Source organism: Phoenix dactylifera, unplaced genomic scaffold (assembly GCF_009389715.1).
Source record: "Phoenix dactylifera cultivar Barhee BC4 unplaced genomic scaffold, palm_55x_up_171113_PBpolish2nd_filt_p 000589F, whole genome shotgun sequence".
NCBI classification, from domain to species: Eukaryota; Viridiplantae; Streptophyta; class Magnoliopsida; order Arecales; family Arecaceae; genus Phoenix; species Phoenix dactylifera.
The window spans coordinates 163,117-181,200 of NW_024067988.1; the positions used below are offsets into that span (position 1 = coordinate 163,117).

Genomic DNA, 18,084 nt, shown 5'->3' on the forward strand with positions numbered 1-18,084 from the left:
GTGGACGGATAAAATGGCTGCTCAAATTGGGTAGGAGGTTTAGCAGAGGTGGTAGCTCTAGAAATAGTAGAAGTGGAAGCAGTTTTAAGTTGCCCAATCAATCTTCCCATGGCCTGAAGAAGAGATTATACCCAAGGAAACTGTGGTTGTAGTGCCATGTATCTCTTCTTCTAGTAATTGGATTCCAAACTCAATTCTTTCTATAAATCTTCTAGCCTCCAAGGCTACTTCAGATATCTACAAGTTCTCCTCATTCAAAGCCTAAGCCAATCTACCTTATTCAATCTTTGCTTCTAAAGAAGCCACCCTTTCATTCAGATTGGTGATAGAGTTTTAAATAAGCGACATTTTTGCATTATGCTCTGTCATCAACTGAACCAAGTCTAATAAAGATGTAGTGTGAGGATTTCTTATGTTATCCTCCAATTTAGGAATCTTAGCTGCTAGATGAATTGCAACGGCCTGTTCAGAAATTGTCTTGAGCTCATCATCATGCAACCAGATATAAATGTGTTGCTAGCTGCCTTCAAATGGATTAGCGAAGTCTTGGCTTGATGAAAATTGTTCAATTGCAAATTGCTTCTAAGATCTTTCTCTAGCAGAAGAAGGTCTAGCTGTGGCTTCTAAGATCCTTCTCTAACAGAAGAAGGTCCTTCTTCCTCATGTTTAGCTCCTCCCTTGGTTCTCACCTAATGATCATTTTTCATGTTGTAACACGTGCAATGTAGGGGTCAGAATAAGTTATCTTACAAGTTATTTCACCAACTAAATTTACATTAAAATTTTTGAATACTTCCATGAGCATCATACCATAGGGTAAAGGAGCCTTAGTTCAAGAGACCGCTTCATGCATCCTTTGGATCATCAGAGCTGGGAGATTCATAGGGATTTCTTTGATGATATGAAATATGATGCACAACTCCCACTTAGTTACACACTCAAATCTTCCAAATTTTGAAAAAAAGATCATGCTGATAATGTGATGCAGCAATCTCATTTCTATATTGAGTTAGCTTTCTTCAACTTTGAGATTTATATCCACATCTTCTCTCTCTAGAATGCATTAAAGGGCAATCAGCCATTCCTCAAGTTTGTCTACAGGAGCGCCATGACTAGGCATCTGAAGAATACGACCAATTACATAGTCATCTAGCTCAATTACCACATTCCTCACTATTGAAGACACGTTTTCCATTTTGAACTTGAGATTCTAATAGAACTTGGAAAGGTATGGATAAATTGGTCCTCTAAGCTTGCAAAAATATTTCAATCATTGGCTTTCGATTAGCTCACCGATTGTAAAATGTTCGCTTTCCAAGAAGTAGGAATCCACGTTTCTTCTGGAAGCAATATTTCTAGAGGCAAAGGGTAGCATATTTGGGATCTTTAAAGAGGATGATTGCACAAGAAGAAGTGAAATGCGAGCACCCAAATGTTGTTGGATAGGAGATATTTTTCTATCATTTCTTCCTTCTTGTTCTTCTTTAGAACACTTTCTTCTCCGAGGGAGCATCTTCCTTGGGGCCATCAAGGGGGATTAAAGGCCATGAAACTTGGTGAGTGGGAGAGAGCGATGAAAGCAGAAGAAAGGTGAGGAAGTTTCGAACAGCAGAGCACAAGGCGAAGGTAAATTTGGAAGAGATGAAGTAGGAAAAAAAGAAAGGTCGGCTCGATTTAAAAGAAATTAGGTCCTTAGGTGTTGACCTAAAAGATTGACCAACAGTCTAGAGTTTGACTTGTCATTAGATATGAGTCAGCTTCTCCATAGCTTATAGAACTTTGAGATAACTCTCGAGTCGACTTAAAAACCCTCTTACAACAAGGGATCGACTTCTCTTTATCTAGAGTCGACTCCTCAAATTAAGAGTTGGCTCACCATGAAAAGTGATACATGATTTTCATTAAAATTAGAATAAAATTAAAATTAAATTAATTCAACAAAATAATCTGAAGTTTAATAGAAAAATTTTAACACAAAGGATTAGAAACTCCAAGTTCACCCCTAATCAAATATTTTAACAGAAAAGATTAGAAACTCCAAGTTCACCCCTAATCAAACAAAACATGTCTTCACTAAAGGGTTTAGTAAAGATATCAGCTAATTATTTTTTAGAGCAAATAAAATTGATCATCATATCATTATTTGAACATGATCTCTTATGGAATGATGTCTTATTTCAATGTGTTAGTTCTTGAGTGTTGTATAGAGTTTTTAGTTAAATTGATAGCACTTGTGTTATTGCATCTTATGGATATTTTATCAAGTTTTATACCATAATCCTCAACTTGTTGCTTAATCCATAAGATTTGAGTATGACAACTTTCGACTGCTGCGTCTTCAGCTTCAGCTGTAAACAAAGCTACCAAATTTTATTTTTTACTAAATCAAGAGATTAAGTTAACTCTAAAAAATTAGTAAATTCTACTAGTGCTTTTTCTCTCAATTTTACAACAACAAAATCTACATCTGAACACCTCATTAGGCTGATTGAGGATTATTTAGAGTACCATAAGCCTAGGTTTTGTATTCCATTTAAGCATCTTAAGATTCTTTTAACAGTTGTTAAGTGTGACTCTTTAGGATTAGATTAATATCTAGTATACAAACAAACACAAATTATGATATCAAGTCTACTAGCAGTAAGATATAATAGTGTACCTATCTTGCCTTGATAAAGTTTTAAATCAATACTCTTACCATGCTCAGCTTTATTTAATTTACAAAAGAGGCTCATCTGGGTACCACATGTGCTTTGCTTTCTTCATGCCAAATTTATTTAAGATTTCTCTTGTATAGTTGCTTTGGCTAACAAAAATTCCATATTTAGTTTGTTTAGTTTGGATTCTGAGAAAAAATGTGAGTTCATCCATCATACTCATCTTGAATTCTTTCTGTATAAGCTTAGTAAAATTTTGACATAGAGCTTCATTAGTGGCACTAAAAATAATATCATCAACATATATTTGAACAATCAAATCATCATCATTTTTCCTTTTTATAAAAAGGTTTTAACCACAATTCCTCTTGAAAAGTTGTTTTCTATAAAAAATTTGCTTAGTCTTTTATACCAAGCTCCAGGAGCTTGCTTTAGACCATATAAAGTCTCATTTAATTTGAAGACATGATTTAAAAATTTATGATTTTTAAATTCAGGAGGTTGCTCCACGTAAACTTTCTCTGCAATAAGTTTGTTTAGAAAAGCATTCTTAACATCTATTTAAAATAATTTAAAATTTATGTAGCAAGCAAACGCAAGTAACAATCTAATAGCTTCTAATCTTGCTACAGAAGCAAAAGTTTCATCAAAAATAATACCTTCTTCTTGATTATATACTTTAGCAACTAATCTAGCTTTGTTTCTTATAATATTTTCATCTTCATTTATTTTGTTTGTATATACCCATTTTGTTCCTATCACATGATAATCTTTGGGTCAACTTACAAGCTTCCAAAAATTATTTCTTTCAAATTGGTCTTCTTGCATGGCAATTATGCAGTTATGATTTTGTTTAGCTTCTTGTGTAGATTTAGGTTCAATTTGAGATACAAAGGCTAAATGATTGCATGCATTTTTAATGGAGGACCTAGTTCTTACTCCATCCGATGGATCACCAATGATAAGTTTTTTTTAGTAATTATGAACATACCTCCATTCTTTAGGTAAGTCATGTCTATCTTGAGATTGTTGTTTTGTCTGATCCTCTTCTTCTTGATCATCTCGATTATCTTTTTCTTCAAGGCCCATTGCATCTTGTGTAGACGTGTTATTCAAGCTAAGATTCTTTATTTCCTTGTCTAATGAATCTGCATCATCATCAATAGCTTTTTCTTTCTTGATGGAAGTTCAATAGTCTCATCAAACATAATATTTATAGATTCTTCTACTACTAGGGTTCTTTTATTGAATACTCTATATCTTGCTACAAGATGAGTATCGAAAAAAATAGCCTCATCAGATTTGGCCTTGAATTTTTCTAATTTGTCTTTATCATTATTGAGTACAAAACATTTGCAATAAAAAATATCGAAATATCCAATATTAGATTTTTTATTTTTCGAAAGCTCATAGGTTATTTTCTTTAATAATGATCTAATTGAAACTCTATTTAGAATGTGACATGCTATGTTGATTGTCTCAGCTCAAAAATATCTTGGAAGATGACTTTCACACAGCATAGTTCTAGCTATTTTTTCAAAGGTTTTATTTTTTCTTTCTATCACCCTATTTATTTGAGGTGTCCTAGGTTCAAATAAATTATGTTCAATGTCATTTTCATTACAAAATATTTTAAAATTTTGATTTTCAAATTCAGTTCTATGATCACTTCTAATTTAAGAACTTGCATGCCCTTTTCATTTGAAATTCTTTTATGAATTTTGAAAATGAAAAAAATGCTTCATTTTTATGTGCTAGAAATAAACCTCGTATAAATCTTGACAAGTCATCAATGATGTCGAAACTAAAATGTTTGCCACCTTGACTTGTAGCTCTAGTTAGCCCAAATAAATTCATCTGCAAAATAGTTCTAAAGGCCTAAAAGTTTAAACCATATTCTTTGATTTAAAAGAGACTCTAGTTTGTTTCCTAATTAGCATGCATCACAAATTTTATCTTTTTTAAAACTTAATTTGGGCAAAACTATAACTAAATTTTTTCGAGCTAATTTTGAAATAAGATCTATGCTTGCATGAGCTAATCTAAAATGCCATAACTAACTAGTCTCACTGATTTTGGCATTCATTACAACTAAGCATTGTATGTTTTTCATAAACAAATGGTCTAGATTGACTAAGTATATATTTCCATGCCATCATCATTGGGACTAGAAACATTGCATATAAAAGATTCAAATACCACTTTCAAATCTTTGTCACATAGTTGACTAATGCTAAGTAGATTATGTTTAAGGCCATCAATTAATAGAACATTCTCAATAGAGGTAGAGGGAGTGATACCAATGCTATCAATTTCAATGATCTTCTCTTTGTTGTTATCGCTAAAGATGACCACCTCTCCTTTTTTCTTTAAGAGAAATGAATTGTAATTCATCTCTTATTATGTGTCTAGAGCACCTGCTATCCAAATACCATCTTCTATTTAATCCATGGGCCGTTAGACACACCTACACCACATAAATCAAGTTTTTGTCTTGGATACCCAAGCTTTCTTGAATCCCTAACTATTAGGTCAATGAGAGGCTTGAGTGGCAAGGCTTTAATACCACTTATTGCATAGTTATATATCCCAAGAGGGGGCTGAATTGGACGTTTCGAAAACTTTAAGTGAAATGCAGTGGAATAAAACTCGATGAGTGAATGTAAGTTGTAATGAGTAATTAATAAGTAAAAATGCAAGTGATCATTGTAGACAATTTATGCAACACAAATATATCAAAATTTATAGTGGTTTGGTGCTAACCCTGCACCTACGTCCACTCTCCAAGACATCCTTTTTGAGAATTTTTACTATAATCTTTCTAAGATTATAGTCCAATTATTTTACGAGGGCTCACAATCAACCTAGTTGATTTCATTGACAATCAACAAAAACCATAATCAAGCCTATCTCCAGGCTCAATACATTCCAATTCAAGATTTGGATGGACTTTTCTCTAAGTTTCAATCTCTGAAACTTTCACAATATAGTATAAAAAATAATATTTTAAACATAATAAAGTATTGCTCCTTAAAAATAAATACAATAAAATAATGGAGCTTTGACTCAGTTGATTGGCCTTGATTGAACTTGAATGCATCTCACCAACTCTCTTAGATGTGAACTTGCAGCTCTTAATAAATGCACTTAAATATTTTTCTCTTTGAAGCTCTCTTCTTTTTTTGGCTCTTAAATTCATTCTATTTTGCTTTTTTTTTTCTTTTGTTGTTCTCATGCATTTATACTACTTAGGAGTGGTTGGAAGACTCTCCTAGCTGTTAAACAGGTCGAAAGTGCCGTTGTGAGATAAAAATGGCCATTTGGATATACAAAAAAAAATAGCCGTTACTATTGTTAGGTGCAAAGGGATTGATTCGTGATCTCTAGGAGCCGACTCATAATCTTCAAGGGTCGACTCAAACTTGTTGTTGTTTTTTCTGCACTCTATCTTTCTCCTACGACTATTGTGGAGTCAACACTTTTAGTTTAGTGGTCGACATGTCTAGTGACAAAGGTCAACTCGATATCTTTATGGGGACTCTTCAACAGATTGAATTTTACTACTTTTTGTCTTTTTCCTATGGCCGTTCAGAAGTCGACTTGCTTTCTTCTGGGGTTGACTGTTTTTTGATTGGAGTTGGCTCGTGTTCTTCATGGGTCAACTTACCAATATGATGAAATTTACAGCTACTTGTCTATTCTTTGTGGCTATTTAGGGGTCGACTCGTTTGCTTCTAGGGTCAACTCTTGTCTGATTGGAGTCGGCTCATGTTCTTCATGGGTTAACTCATCAATATGGTAAAATTTACAGCTTTCTATCTTTTCTCTAAGACTATTCTAGGTCAACTCGTGATCTGTTGGAGTCGACTTGTGAGGTGTATCAGTCTATGTCAGTGTGCCAAGGTCGACTCATTACAATCTAAGGGTCAACTTTTGAGATAGCCCAAGCTAGAATTCTCTGTATTTGCCTATGAGCATTCAAAGATTGCTTCAAGGTCTTTTTGGAGTTGTTTTTCTTTGTGCAAAACTTTGGATAAATAATCTTCATTTGAGAGTTACTAAAGGCTTTCTTTAGAACTTTCTGTAAACATTTAAGCATACTCAAGTCAACTGATTAGTGAATTTTTTACTCAATTATTTTGCATCATCAAAATCAGACCTTTAGAGTCAACAATAACAATCTCCAAAAGTTATCACTAAACCAAAATATGCTCATTCATAATCAGGACAAACATGCCTGGGGCAATTGTCCTTGAAAGGCAAGATCTCAAGTTTATCATTAGGAACAATATGTTGGAAGCCTAAGGTTTGTATGTGTAATGTCCGGGCCCAGAACCTACTAGGCCCAATAAGAAGTAGGCCCAGTTAGGGGTTTTGGCCCAAATTTTTCTGTGGGCAGTATTATTATAATGGTTATTATAATGGTTAAAAAAAAAAACGAAGGGATAAGACCGACAGGGAAGGGTTACCTCACCCCCTGCTGGCAGCCGATGCCGGCGCGCCGGAGACAGGGGGGCGGCGGCCAGTCCCGGAGCAGGGAGGAATGGAGAGGATGGGACCTCTCAGAGGGGGGGGTCTCATCCTCTAAACAAATTATTTAAGCCTCTGCCGGCAACCCCAAGTGACAGACCCCCTAGAATCCTGAGCGAGAGAGTGAGAGAGCCGAAGCCTTGGAGCCGAAGGCAAAGGAGCCCTGAAGCTCCAAGAGGAAGGAGGGACTACCAGGGGGAGAACTGCCCAACGGTAACCAGCAAAAATCCAGGTAAGTGGCCCCTTTTAATAAAATTTTAGGGAGTGGGGAAACCCTCTGTGGGGTATTCTCCCCTCTGTTTCAACTATGGGACAGAGAGGAGGAGACCGGCAGAAGGGAGAAGGGTCACGGGCCGGACCCATAGACCCCGGACCGGCCTGAGAACGGCCGCGGCCCAAGGCCAGGCCCGATGACCACTCGGGCCGAGCCGCCTGCATGGCCCCGCAGCCTCGGCTGCGGCTACTCTAGGGCTCGGGGGGCAGCCCCGGGCCGCCGGTCAGGTCGAGCCGGCAACCGGCGTGGCCACAAGGCCGCCAGCCCCAGCCGGACCACTACCTCCTCTCCGGCAAGAGGCGGTGGTGCCGGAGGGAAGGACCAAAGAAAAGAAAAGGAAGAAGGGAAGAAGAAAAAGAGAAAAATGAACTCACCGGACCTTGAGGCTTCATCCCCTCCGGCCATGCCTTGCCGTGGACGGAGCGGGTGGAGGCTCTCGGGTATAGCCGGATCCCGACCCATCTCCGAGCCCTTCCCCTCTCCGGCATCACTTCGGAGGGAGGAAGGGCTGGCCTTCCCTTCCGCCGGTACACCGGGGGGGAAACCCCCACCTCGGTCGATGGATCGGGGGGAGCCTCGTCTCCCCGGTTGCCGCAGGAGAAGAAGGGGAGGAGAGTGGGTTTCGGAGGGGGACGAAGGGCCGGAAACTAGGGTTCGGCGAAAACAAAGAAGAAAGAAAGAAAGACAGAGAGAGAAGGAGAGGAAAAGGTCGGAAGGAGGAAGAGGTCGTAGATCCGGCCGGAGGAGAAGAAGAAGGCCGAAGGACCGGCCGGAGCAACCGAGGTCGTCGGTAGAGACGAAGGAGAGAAGAGGGAGAGAGAGAGCGGCCGGAAGAGAGAGAGGGGAGCCGGGAAACGAAGAGGCGAAGCCTCTGGAAGGGGGGGAAAACCCGGTTAGCGGGTTCGCGGGTCGGATCCGCATCCGAACCCGCAACCCGTTAAGCCTAAAAATCGAAATGGGTTAAGTAAACCCAATTAAACCGGACCCAATCTAGTTGGGTGAACCCTGATGAGGGATTGAGTGGGATCTGAACCCAATTGAACCTGAACCCGAGCCCAATTTAATTGGGCTAAGTCTGGACGAGCCCAAACTACAAATTGGGTCAAATCCGAACCAAATTAGGCCCAAATTGATTTGGGTCCGAACCCAGTTGAGTGGAGTTAATTCCAGCAGACCCAATTAAACTTGGGATTAAGCCTAATGACCAATTAGAAGGCCAATTAAACCATATGGACCCAATCAAGGCTCCAATATGAACACATTAGACTTGGGCTAAATTTCGGGTAGGATCCAAACAAGTAAAAAGGAAATAATATGCTTATTATAATGTGATTTTAGGTGACTCAGGATCCGTCACCAGGACGTAAGAAACTTGGGAGAAAACGAATCACTGTAAGTAATCTACCTTAATCTTATCGTAGATCTTGTATTACGTTTTATAAGATGAACCAGTATTTTTCATACAATTTGAATTGTATACATGATTTGTGAAGAAAGTAAGTAACTTGTTTTAATCTTGTTGTGAATCATATATGTAAGTAGCCTGCCCTAATCTTTATGGATCATACATGAAATTTAACATGTTATGCATGTACTGTAGGCTAAGAACGATATGTGTATCTGACATGCTCTAGTTACACAAGATATGATGATATATGCTTTATATTCCGTTATGCCTACAAAATACTGGGATTACATTACATGCTAAGATATGAGTTATGAAATATGAACATGGGTGGTACATGTCAGTCACATAATTCATAGTTGTGCCCATATTATGTTTTCATAGCTCTTGTGATACATGCAAAATGAATTGAATTCCATATTATGATTTTTATTAGCATGAGTGTAAAGAATGATAATGATTTGCTCTAGCGGCATATTGCTTGTAAAGGGGTACCTAAGAACTCCTATTGCTACGGGCCGAATGCAACTGAGCCGACCTTGCCAGTGGCCGATAATGATTGAGCCAGCCCCGCCAGTGGCCGACTAATAACTGAGCAGGCCCCGCCAGTGACCAATAATGAATTCGCCGTAGCATCTATGAGGTACTACCTATACGAAGCATTATTTACTCTTAAGAGCTACTGACCCAATGTAACTGAGCCGGCCTTGCCAGTGGCCGAGAATGACTGAGCCAGCCCCGCCAGTGGCCGCCTAATAACTGAGCCGGTCTCGCCAGTGGCCAAGAATGACTTCGCAGTAGCATTTAAGAGCACGACCACGGCATGCCGGGGGCACGGTTTCATATGCATACTTTATGAAAATGATATTTGAAGCATGATCATGAGGCTCATTTCAGAGCCTGGGTATATGAGGCGGGTGCTTCCAAATCCTGCAGATGTGTTTTTGGGGAGAAGCATAATCGGTGAGGGGTGAAGGACGCTTGCGTGAAGCCCCGGAACCGGCCAACATCTGGCAGGGGAGCCCCGTGTTTCCCCCTCATGTGGGCCCGATAGTCACGTGCCCTGCGCAGGCGGGCCGTGACATCTATGAACGTGCATGGCCAAAGCATACATTGTTTTACAACGGGTTTTTTGAATATATCCTTATGAAATGTTGTATTTTGCTATAACCGCTATCTCCTTTAAATGATGCTAATCGCATGAATTCTTATGTTTTATGAAAATTCTATTTGACTGAAAATACTGCTTTGTTTTCGAAGCATACATATTTTGCCATGATAAATTGTGAGATAATACGCATGTCAGCTTCTCAAACCCTGATATACATGTTTAGCCTACTAGTCGATCCGGTAAGATTATGTATGATTACTTACTGAGCCGTGTAGCTCATATCCGTTCATTTACTTTTTCTTTCAGATCCTTACCACTGATAGCTGCCAGAGACACGTTAGTTTGGTATCAGGGCTTCTTTCTTTTGGGGTAAAGCAAGAATACTTTTGTGTACATAAACTACATAGAAGCTCTGTATTTGGGTACTGACCAGCATGATGTACTAAGAATGCTTTCATATGAAAAGATTCGGTTGGTTTGACTACCCTGTTACCCAGGTATGAGGCTGCGTGCTATTGTGGGCGATAGTCGGCAATAGCACGGCCGTGTCACGGAGCCGGATCCGGGGCGTGACATTTAGTGGTATCAGAGCTCTAGGTTTAACAAGACTATAACCGTAAAAAAAAAAAAAAAAAAATTTGGGGTAATGGGTAGTTGGGAGTATCATAATATGTTAAGATTGTCATAATACCTTAGTCGAAGAAAGCAATTTATTTCAGTTTCATCCTAAACTCTTGACTGCTAGGTAGCTATAAGAAATAAGGAATACTCAGACATTTACCCTGATGAATTACCAGGAATTACTCCTGATTGAGAAATCGAATTCACCATCGATCTTAGGAAAGGGACACATCTTCAAGGCCCCCTACCGGGCGATTCTTGTTAAGCTATGAGAACTGAAATTTTTGGAGGGAAACTTTGTCTACCTAAAAAAAAAAAAAAAAGTCCTTTTCGAGGAGTGTTGCCCGATTCGGGCGATACGGCAAATTGAGTCCTCTATACATCGGTCCACCTAAGGTATGTTTAATTTCGAGGACGAAATTTATTTTAAGGGGGGTAGGATGTAATGTCCGGGCCCAGAACCTACTAGGCCCAATAAGAAGTAGGCCCAGTTAGGGGTTTGGGCCCAAATTTTTCTATGGGCAGTATTATTATAATGGTTAAAAAAAAAAACGAAGGGATAAGACCGACAGGGAAGGGTTACCTCACCCCCTGCTGGCAGCCGATGCCGGCGCGCCGGAGACAGGGGGCGGCGGCCAGTCCCGGAGCAGGGAGGAATGGAGAGGATGGGACCTCTCAGAGGGGGGGGTCTCATCCTCTAAACAAATTATTTAAGCCTCTGCCGGCAACCCCAAGTGACAGACCCCCTAGAATACTGAGCGAGAGAGTGAGAGAGCCGAAGCCTTGGAGCCGAAGGCAAAGAAGCCCTGAAGCTCCAAGAGGAAGGAGGGACTACCAGGGGGAGAACTGCCCAACGGTAACCAGCAAAAATCCAGGTAAGTGGCCCCTTTTAATAAAATTTTAGGGAGTGGGGAAACCCTCTGTGGGGTATTCTCCCCTCTGTTTCAACTATGGGACAGAGAGGAGGAGACCGGCAGAAGGGAGAAGGGTCACGGGCCGGACCCATAGACCCCGGACCGGCCTGAGAACGGCCGCGGCCCAAGGCCAGGCCCGATGACCACTCGGGCCGAGCCGCCTGCATGGCACCGCAGCCTCGGCTGCGGCTACTCTAGGGCTCGGGGGGCAGCCCCGGGCCGCCGGTCAGGTCGAGCCGGCAACCGGCGTGGCCACAAGGCCGCCAGCCCCAGCCGGACCACTGCCTCCTCTCCGGCAAGAGGCGGTGGTGCCGGAGGGAAGGACCAAAGAAAAGAAAAGGAAGAAGGGAAGAAGAAAAAGAGAAAAATGAACTCACCGGACCTTGAGGCTTCATCCCCTCCGGCCATGCCTTGCCGTGGACGGAGCGGGTGGAGGCTCTCGGGTATAGCCGGATCCCGACCCATCTCCGAGCCCTTCCCCTCTCCGGCATCACTTCGGAGGGAGGAAGGGCTGGCCTTCCCTTCCGCCGGTACACCGGGGGGGAAACCCCCACCTCGGTCGATGGATCGGGGGGAGCCTCGTCTCCCCGGTTGCCGCAGGAGAAGAAGGGGAGGAGAGTGGGTTTCGGAGGGGGACGAAGGGCCGGAAACTAGGGTTCGGCGAAAACAAAGAAGAAAGAAAGAAAGACAGAGAGAGAAGGAGAGGAAAAGGTCGGAAGGAGGAAGAGGCCGTAGATCCGGCCGGAGGAGAAGAAGAAGGCCGAAGGACCGGCCGTAGCAACCGAGGTCGTCGGTAGAGACGAAGGAGAGAAGAGGGAGAGAGAGAGCGGCCGGAAGAGAGAGAGGGGAACCGGGAAACGAAGAGGCGAAGCCTCTGGAAGGGGGGGAAAACCCGGATAGCGGGTTCGCGGGTCGGATCCGCATCCGAACCCGCAACCCGTTAAGCCTAAAAATCGAAATGGGTTAAGTAAACCCAATTAAACCGGACCCAATCTAGTTGGGTGAACCCTGATGAGGGATTGAGTGGGATCTGAACCCAATTGAACCTGAACCCGAGCCCAATTTAATTGGGCTAAGTCTAGACGAGCCCAAACTACAAATTGGGTCAAATCCGAACCAAATTAGGCCCAAATTGATTTGGGTCCGAACCCAGTTGAGTGGAGTTAATTCCAGCAGACCCAATTAAACTTGGGATTAAGCCTAATGACCAATTAGAAGGCCAATTAAACCATATGGACCCAATCAAGGCTCCAATATGAACACATTAGACTTGGGCTAAATTTCGGGTAGGATCCCAACAAGTAAAAAGGAAATAATATGCTTATTATAATGTGATTTTAGGTGACTCAGGATCCATCACCAGGACGTAAGAAACTTGGGAGAAAACGAATCACTGTAAGTAATCTACCTTAATCTTATCGTAGATCTTGTATTACGTTTTATAAGATGAACCAGTGTTTTTCATACAATTTGAATTGTATACATGATTTGTGAAGAAAGTAAGTAACTTGTTTTAATCTTGTTGTGAATCATATATGTAAGTAGCCTGCCCTAATCTTTATGGATCATACATGAAATTTAACATGTTATGCATGTACTGTAGGCTAAGAACGATATGTGTATCTGACATGCTCTAGTTACACAAGATATGATGATATATGCTTTATATTCCGTTATGCCTACAAAATACTGGGATTACATTACATGCTAAGATATGAGTTATGAAATATGAACATGGGTGGTACATGTCAGTCACATAATTCATAGTTGTGCACATATTATGTTTTCATAGCTCTTGTGATACATGCAAAATGAATTGAATTCCATATTATGATTTTTATTAGCATGAGTGTAAAGAATGATAATGATTTGCTCTAGCGGCATATTGCTTGTAAAGGGGTACCTAAGAACTCCTATTGCTACGGGCCGAATGCAACTGAGCCGGCCTTGCCAGTGGCTGATAATGACTGAGCCAGCCCCGCCAGTGGCCGACTAATAACTGAGCAGGCCCCGCCAGTGACCAATAATGAATTCGCCGTAGCATCTATGAGGTACTACCTATACGAAGCATTATTTACTCTTAAGAGCTACTGACCCAATGTAACTGAGCCGGCCTTGCCAGTGGCCGAGAATGACTGAGCCAGCCCCGCCAGTGGCCGCCTAATAACTGAGCCGGTCTCGCCAGTGGCCAAGAATGACTTCGCAGTAGCATTTAAGAGCACGACCACGGCATGCCGGGGGCACGGTTTCATATGCATACTTTATGAAAATGATATTTGAAGCATGATCATGAGGCTCATTTCAGAGCCTGGGTATATGAGGCGGGTGCTTCCAAATCCTGCAGATGTGTTTTTGGGGAGAAGCATAATCGGTGAGGGGTGAAGGACGTTTGCGTGAAGCCCCGGAACCGGCCAACATCTGGCAGGAGAGCCCCGTGTTTCCCCCTCATGTGGGCCCGATAGTCACGTGCCCTGCGCAGGCGGGCCGTGACATCTATGAACGTGCATGGCCAAAGCATACATTGTTTTACAACGGGTTTTTTGAATATATCCTTATGAAATGTTGTATTTTGCTATAACCGCTATCTCCTTTAAATGATGCTAATCGCATGAATTCTTATGTTTTATGAAAATTCTGTTTGACTGAAAATACTGCTTTGTTTTCGAAGCATACATATTTTGCCATGATAAATTGTGAGATAATACGCATGTCAGCTTCTCAAACCCTGATATACATGTTTAGCCTACTAGTCGATCCGGTAAGATTTTGTATGATTACTTACTGAGCCGTGTAGCTCATATCCGTTCATTTACTTTTTCTTTCAGATCCTTACCACTGATAGCTGCCAGAGACACGTTAGTTTGGTATCGGGCTTCTTTCTTTTGGGGTAAAGCAAGAATACTTTTGTGTACATAAACTACATAGAAGCTCTGTATTTGGGTACTGACCAGCATGATGTACTAAGAATGCTTTCATATGAAAAGATTCGGTTGGTTTGACTACCCTGTTACCCAGGTATGAGGCTGCGTGCTATTGTGGGCGATAGTCGGCAATAGCACGGCCGTGTCACGGAGCCGGATCCGGGGCGTGACAGTATGATTGCATACTAGCCAATGGTTAATAAGTGGAGGAAAAAGAAGAAGAAAAAAAAAAGCTCCCATCTCAGGGTCCTTTCAAGTTTGTCCGTGCACTTGTTAGCATGCACATACATATTGAAACAATGTATTTTGAAAAATTACAGTAAAGCCTTTGGTTAGAGGTTCAATTTTCTTTATGGTTACTCCTAACTTACATATTCGACTACTCTTTGAAATTTTTATATGAACTTAAATTTATGGATTGTATTCTGGACCTATTGACCCATGGCAATTCATCGTGGTAACTAATCATGAGTTTACAATTTGATTGCAAGTCAATTATGAGTCGACTTCTCCATTTTCTAAGATATTTTTCTTCCCTCAAAGACGACATTTTCTTTCTTTTGCCATTAAGGAGTTTTGATGCGAGGATTTCAAGACTCAATAGAGAGGAAAAGAGAGGAGGCGAGAGATGCCCATTGACAAAACTTCTCTTATTTCTATTTTTTATGGTACTAGTTCAAAGTTGGGAGACAAACACTAGAGGTTCTTCATATTAGGACTTGACATTAGAATTAAGATTAGTGTTTCTCCTTTAAAGGGAATGCAGAAGGTTGTAGAGTAAGAAGTAGGAGAATGTACGTATGATATAAATTGATGACAAGATCTAGTGAGAGGAACATACACCATGTGCATTAGAATTAGCCAACGAGATTGCTAGAGGTATGATCCTTTTTGACTAAGTTGATCAATACCAAGGGTGCCAATATAGAAAACATCCACCTTATTGAAGAGGCAATCTATGAGACTATGGAGGAAGGGCTCCTCTTTTCGCCAAAAGCATTGCTGAGTACATTGGCCATAGAACACATAGGTCTCCACAAAGGAGAGGAAAGGAAAGAAAAGGTTGAGGCATCGTATTAGGTCTTTCCCCCTTTAATTATTTAATTGAATTGTTAAATTAGGTGATTCAAATAATTTTAGTGGTTGGACCCATCGGACGCCATACTGTACCGAATCGGATGGTACGAGGTATACCCTACCATACCGGTGCAATACCGATATATGGTATGAGGTCGTATTGACACTCGGTACACCAAACTAGTCTCTATATTGGGCGTACCAACACAGTGATAGAGTGGCACCAGTACGGAGTCCCGTACTAAGATGGCATATCTTGTTTGAACTATATATTCAAGGTTTCTAAACATTTTTTTATTAAAATTGTTTTTGGACCAATGCAACCCATATTTCTTGTTAGATTTAACAAGTTGAACTATTTAGACCTAGATGGGTCTCAAACACTAGTCATGGCAAGTGGATGTATATATTTACATTGCCTTTAATGTTTGTATGAGAAGAATATGCCATGCCCGTCAAGCTCTAACTTTGTCATTGCCATGCTTCAATGTCATTAGTAGGAAAACGAAGTCATTAACAACACTAAGTGAGTATTTGTGTGCTCAACAAAGTACGGATAAGAGAGAACAAAATCCTGCTCCTAAATCATCCTTTTTTTCTCTCTCTTTTTTGTTATTTTTTCCTTTAAAATGAGCCACCGAAAGAATTAAAATAGCTTGACAGACTGCATTATTCCTCACCCAGATGATGATTGTGGATAATCATCCACTTGACTAACTATAAATGTGTGCCAATCACCCTAGTCTACTTTGACAACTCCGCCCTCCCATCAAAATCCCATAAGATCTTCCGGCATCTGCTTTTGTTTTCTTAAATGCACTGCAATCAAAATTGATTGGAAATGAATTTTCAGCTGCAGAGGTAACAAAACACTAGAAAATAGGGATAGTTAATCCATTTCTCAAGATGATTTAACTTTCCTCCGGCTTCCCCATCTCTATGAAATACTCCGGCAACTCCAACTCTCCGGTGTATTTTCATTAGAGAGGCCTCATCAGAAGACCTTATGGAGGCTGCCAAGAACTTCCAACATCCAAACAGACCCGTAGCAAACTCACCATCCTGCATGCAAGGTAACTCCAGAAGCAACTTTAAGGGAGAAAAATCGACACCAATGTAGTGGGCTCTCACTCGACCCATTTACTAACCCAACGGGACCTAAACGGGTGAGCCACAAGGAGGGATTTGGTCTCCATTAGTAAATATATTCACCCGTAGTCAGCTTTTACTTTAAGAGAGAGAACTTTCCTTTAAAAAAACTGTTAAGAGAGAATAAAGAATCTCACCTCCTAAAATTAAGTGAATAAATCAAATTAAATAAAAAATATTAGAATCTCTTATGACCGGAATCGCAGCTATACTAACTCTGAACTTTTTTTAAAAAAAAAAAATCCGATTGACCAAATCCATCCATCATTATATTTCAAGATCCAGTTTATTAAATAGAAGAAAAAAGAAAAATCATCTTCCCAAGAACAACAATGTCTTGATAGATAAGCAAACATTACTGAAGTTCAATATATGTGACAACACACTGAGCCATTCTTAAGTGAACGAGTCCCACAAAGCCTCAGCTCATATTTGACTAAAAGATACACATATACTACAAACAATGGAGCCTTATGATCACATGCCCACCCGATCAACCACACGGCGTGAAAGAAGTGCCTCACTTGTGGCAAATCCTCGCCGTCGGCATGGTCACGCAGATCGGAGCGTAGAGCTTCCTAGCCTCTGGTGTTCCCCGCTTCGGTTCCTCGCCGGCGATCGCCGTGCCTTGACTGGTCCCAATAGCACATACTGCGGCAGCGGCGACCGCAAGCATCGCAGCCCTCCTACTGCTTCCCTTGTCTTCACGGCCATCGCAGCCGGCCGGCTTTGCCATCTCTTGGCCTTGGGCCTTGGCGGCCGCCTTGGTCACGACGAGGTTCCGGCGATGGCTGACCGACGGGGGCAGGTCAGCTACGCTGACGCCGCCCAAGAAAGAAGCCATCATCGTGAGTGATGCCATCTCCTCTCCTCCTCCTGTTGCAGACTCTCTAACAAACTAAGAAGGAGTGGGTCGAGGGTTCTGATCACAAATGGTTGATGGATCCACGCTTGCTTGGGTTAAGAAGTGCATGCAGCCACTAGAAGGTGGGGCTGAGAGAATGCCACCTGTTATCTTATCCTTATTACGCTTAATCTATCCAATGGATGGAAGCCACGTGGCATTTCATTGGCCTTTTTTGTATCGTGGTGGGATAAGAGGCGTTGGAGGATAACATGATGATAGAGTCCCAATGAGTTGGAGTCCATTTTTAAGTGAATTTCAAAAAAAAAAAAAAGTGAATTTCAAAAAAAAAAAAAAAAAAGGCCTGTTCTTGAAACAAGCCCAACCTGTTTATGGGCTACTTCGTTGTTCTACAAGTCAGACGTCACTTGTTGAACGAGCCCACTTAGGATAAGGCCCACATTTGCTATCAAAGCAGGAGGGCGAATTGGATATGATTTTGGACCTCTATGAGCTCTCAAAGGTTTAGCATTTAGATATGCAGGCTAATTGTTAGGCTCATTTGCTCATGGAGATGCGCT

General features: G+C 41.3%; 1 protein-coding gene across 1 annotated transcript; it reads right to left on the reverse strand.

The window, feature by feature from the left end:
- Window positions 1-16,926: 16,926 nt before the first annotated feature.
- LOC103707713 (photosystem II 5 kDa protein, chloroplastic-like) lies at window positions 16,927-17,607 on the reverse strand. The gene has a single exon (XM_008792310.4). It carries the CDS (start codon window positions 17,519-17,521, stop codon window positions 17,180-17,182), a length of 342 nt encoding a protein of 113 aa, XP_008790532.2. The 5' UTR covers window positions 17,522-17,607; the 3' UTR covers window positions 16,927-17,179.
- Window positions 17,608-18,084: the final 477 nt, after the last annotated feature.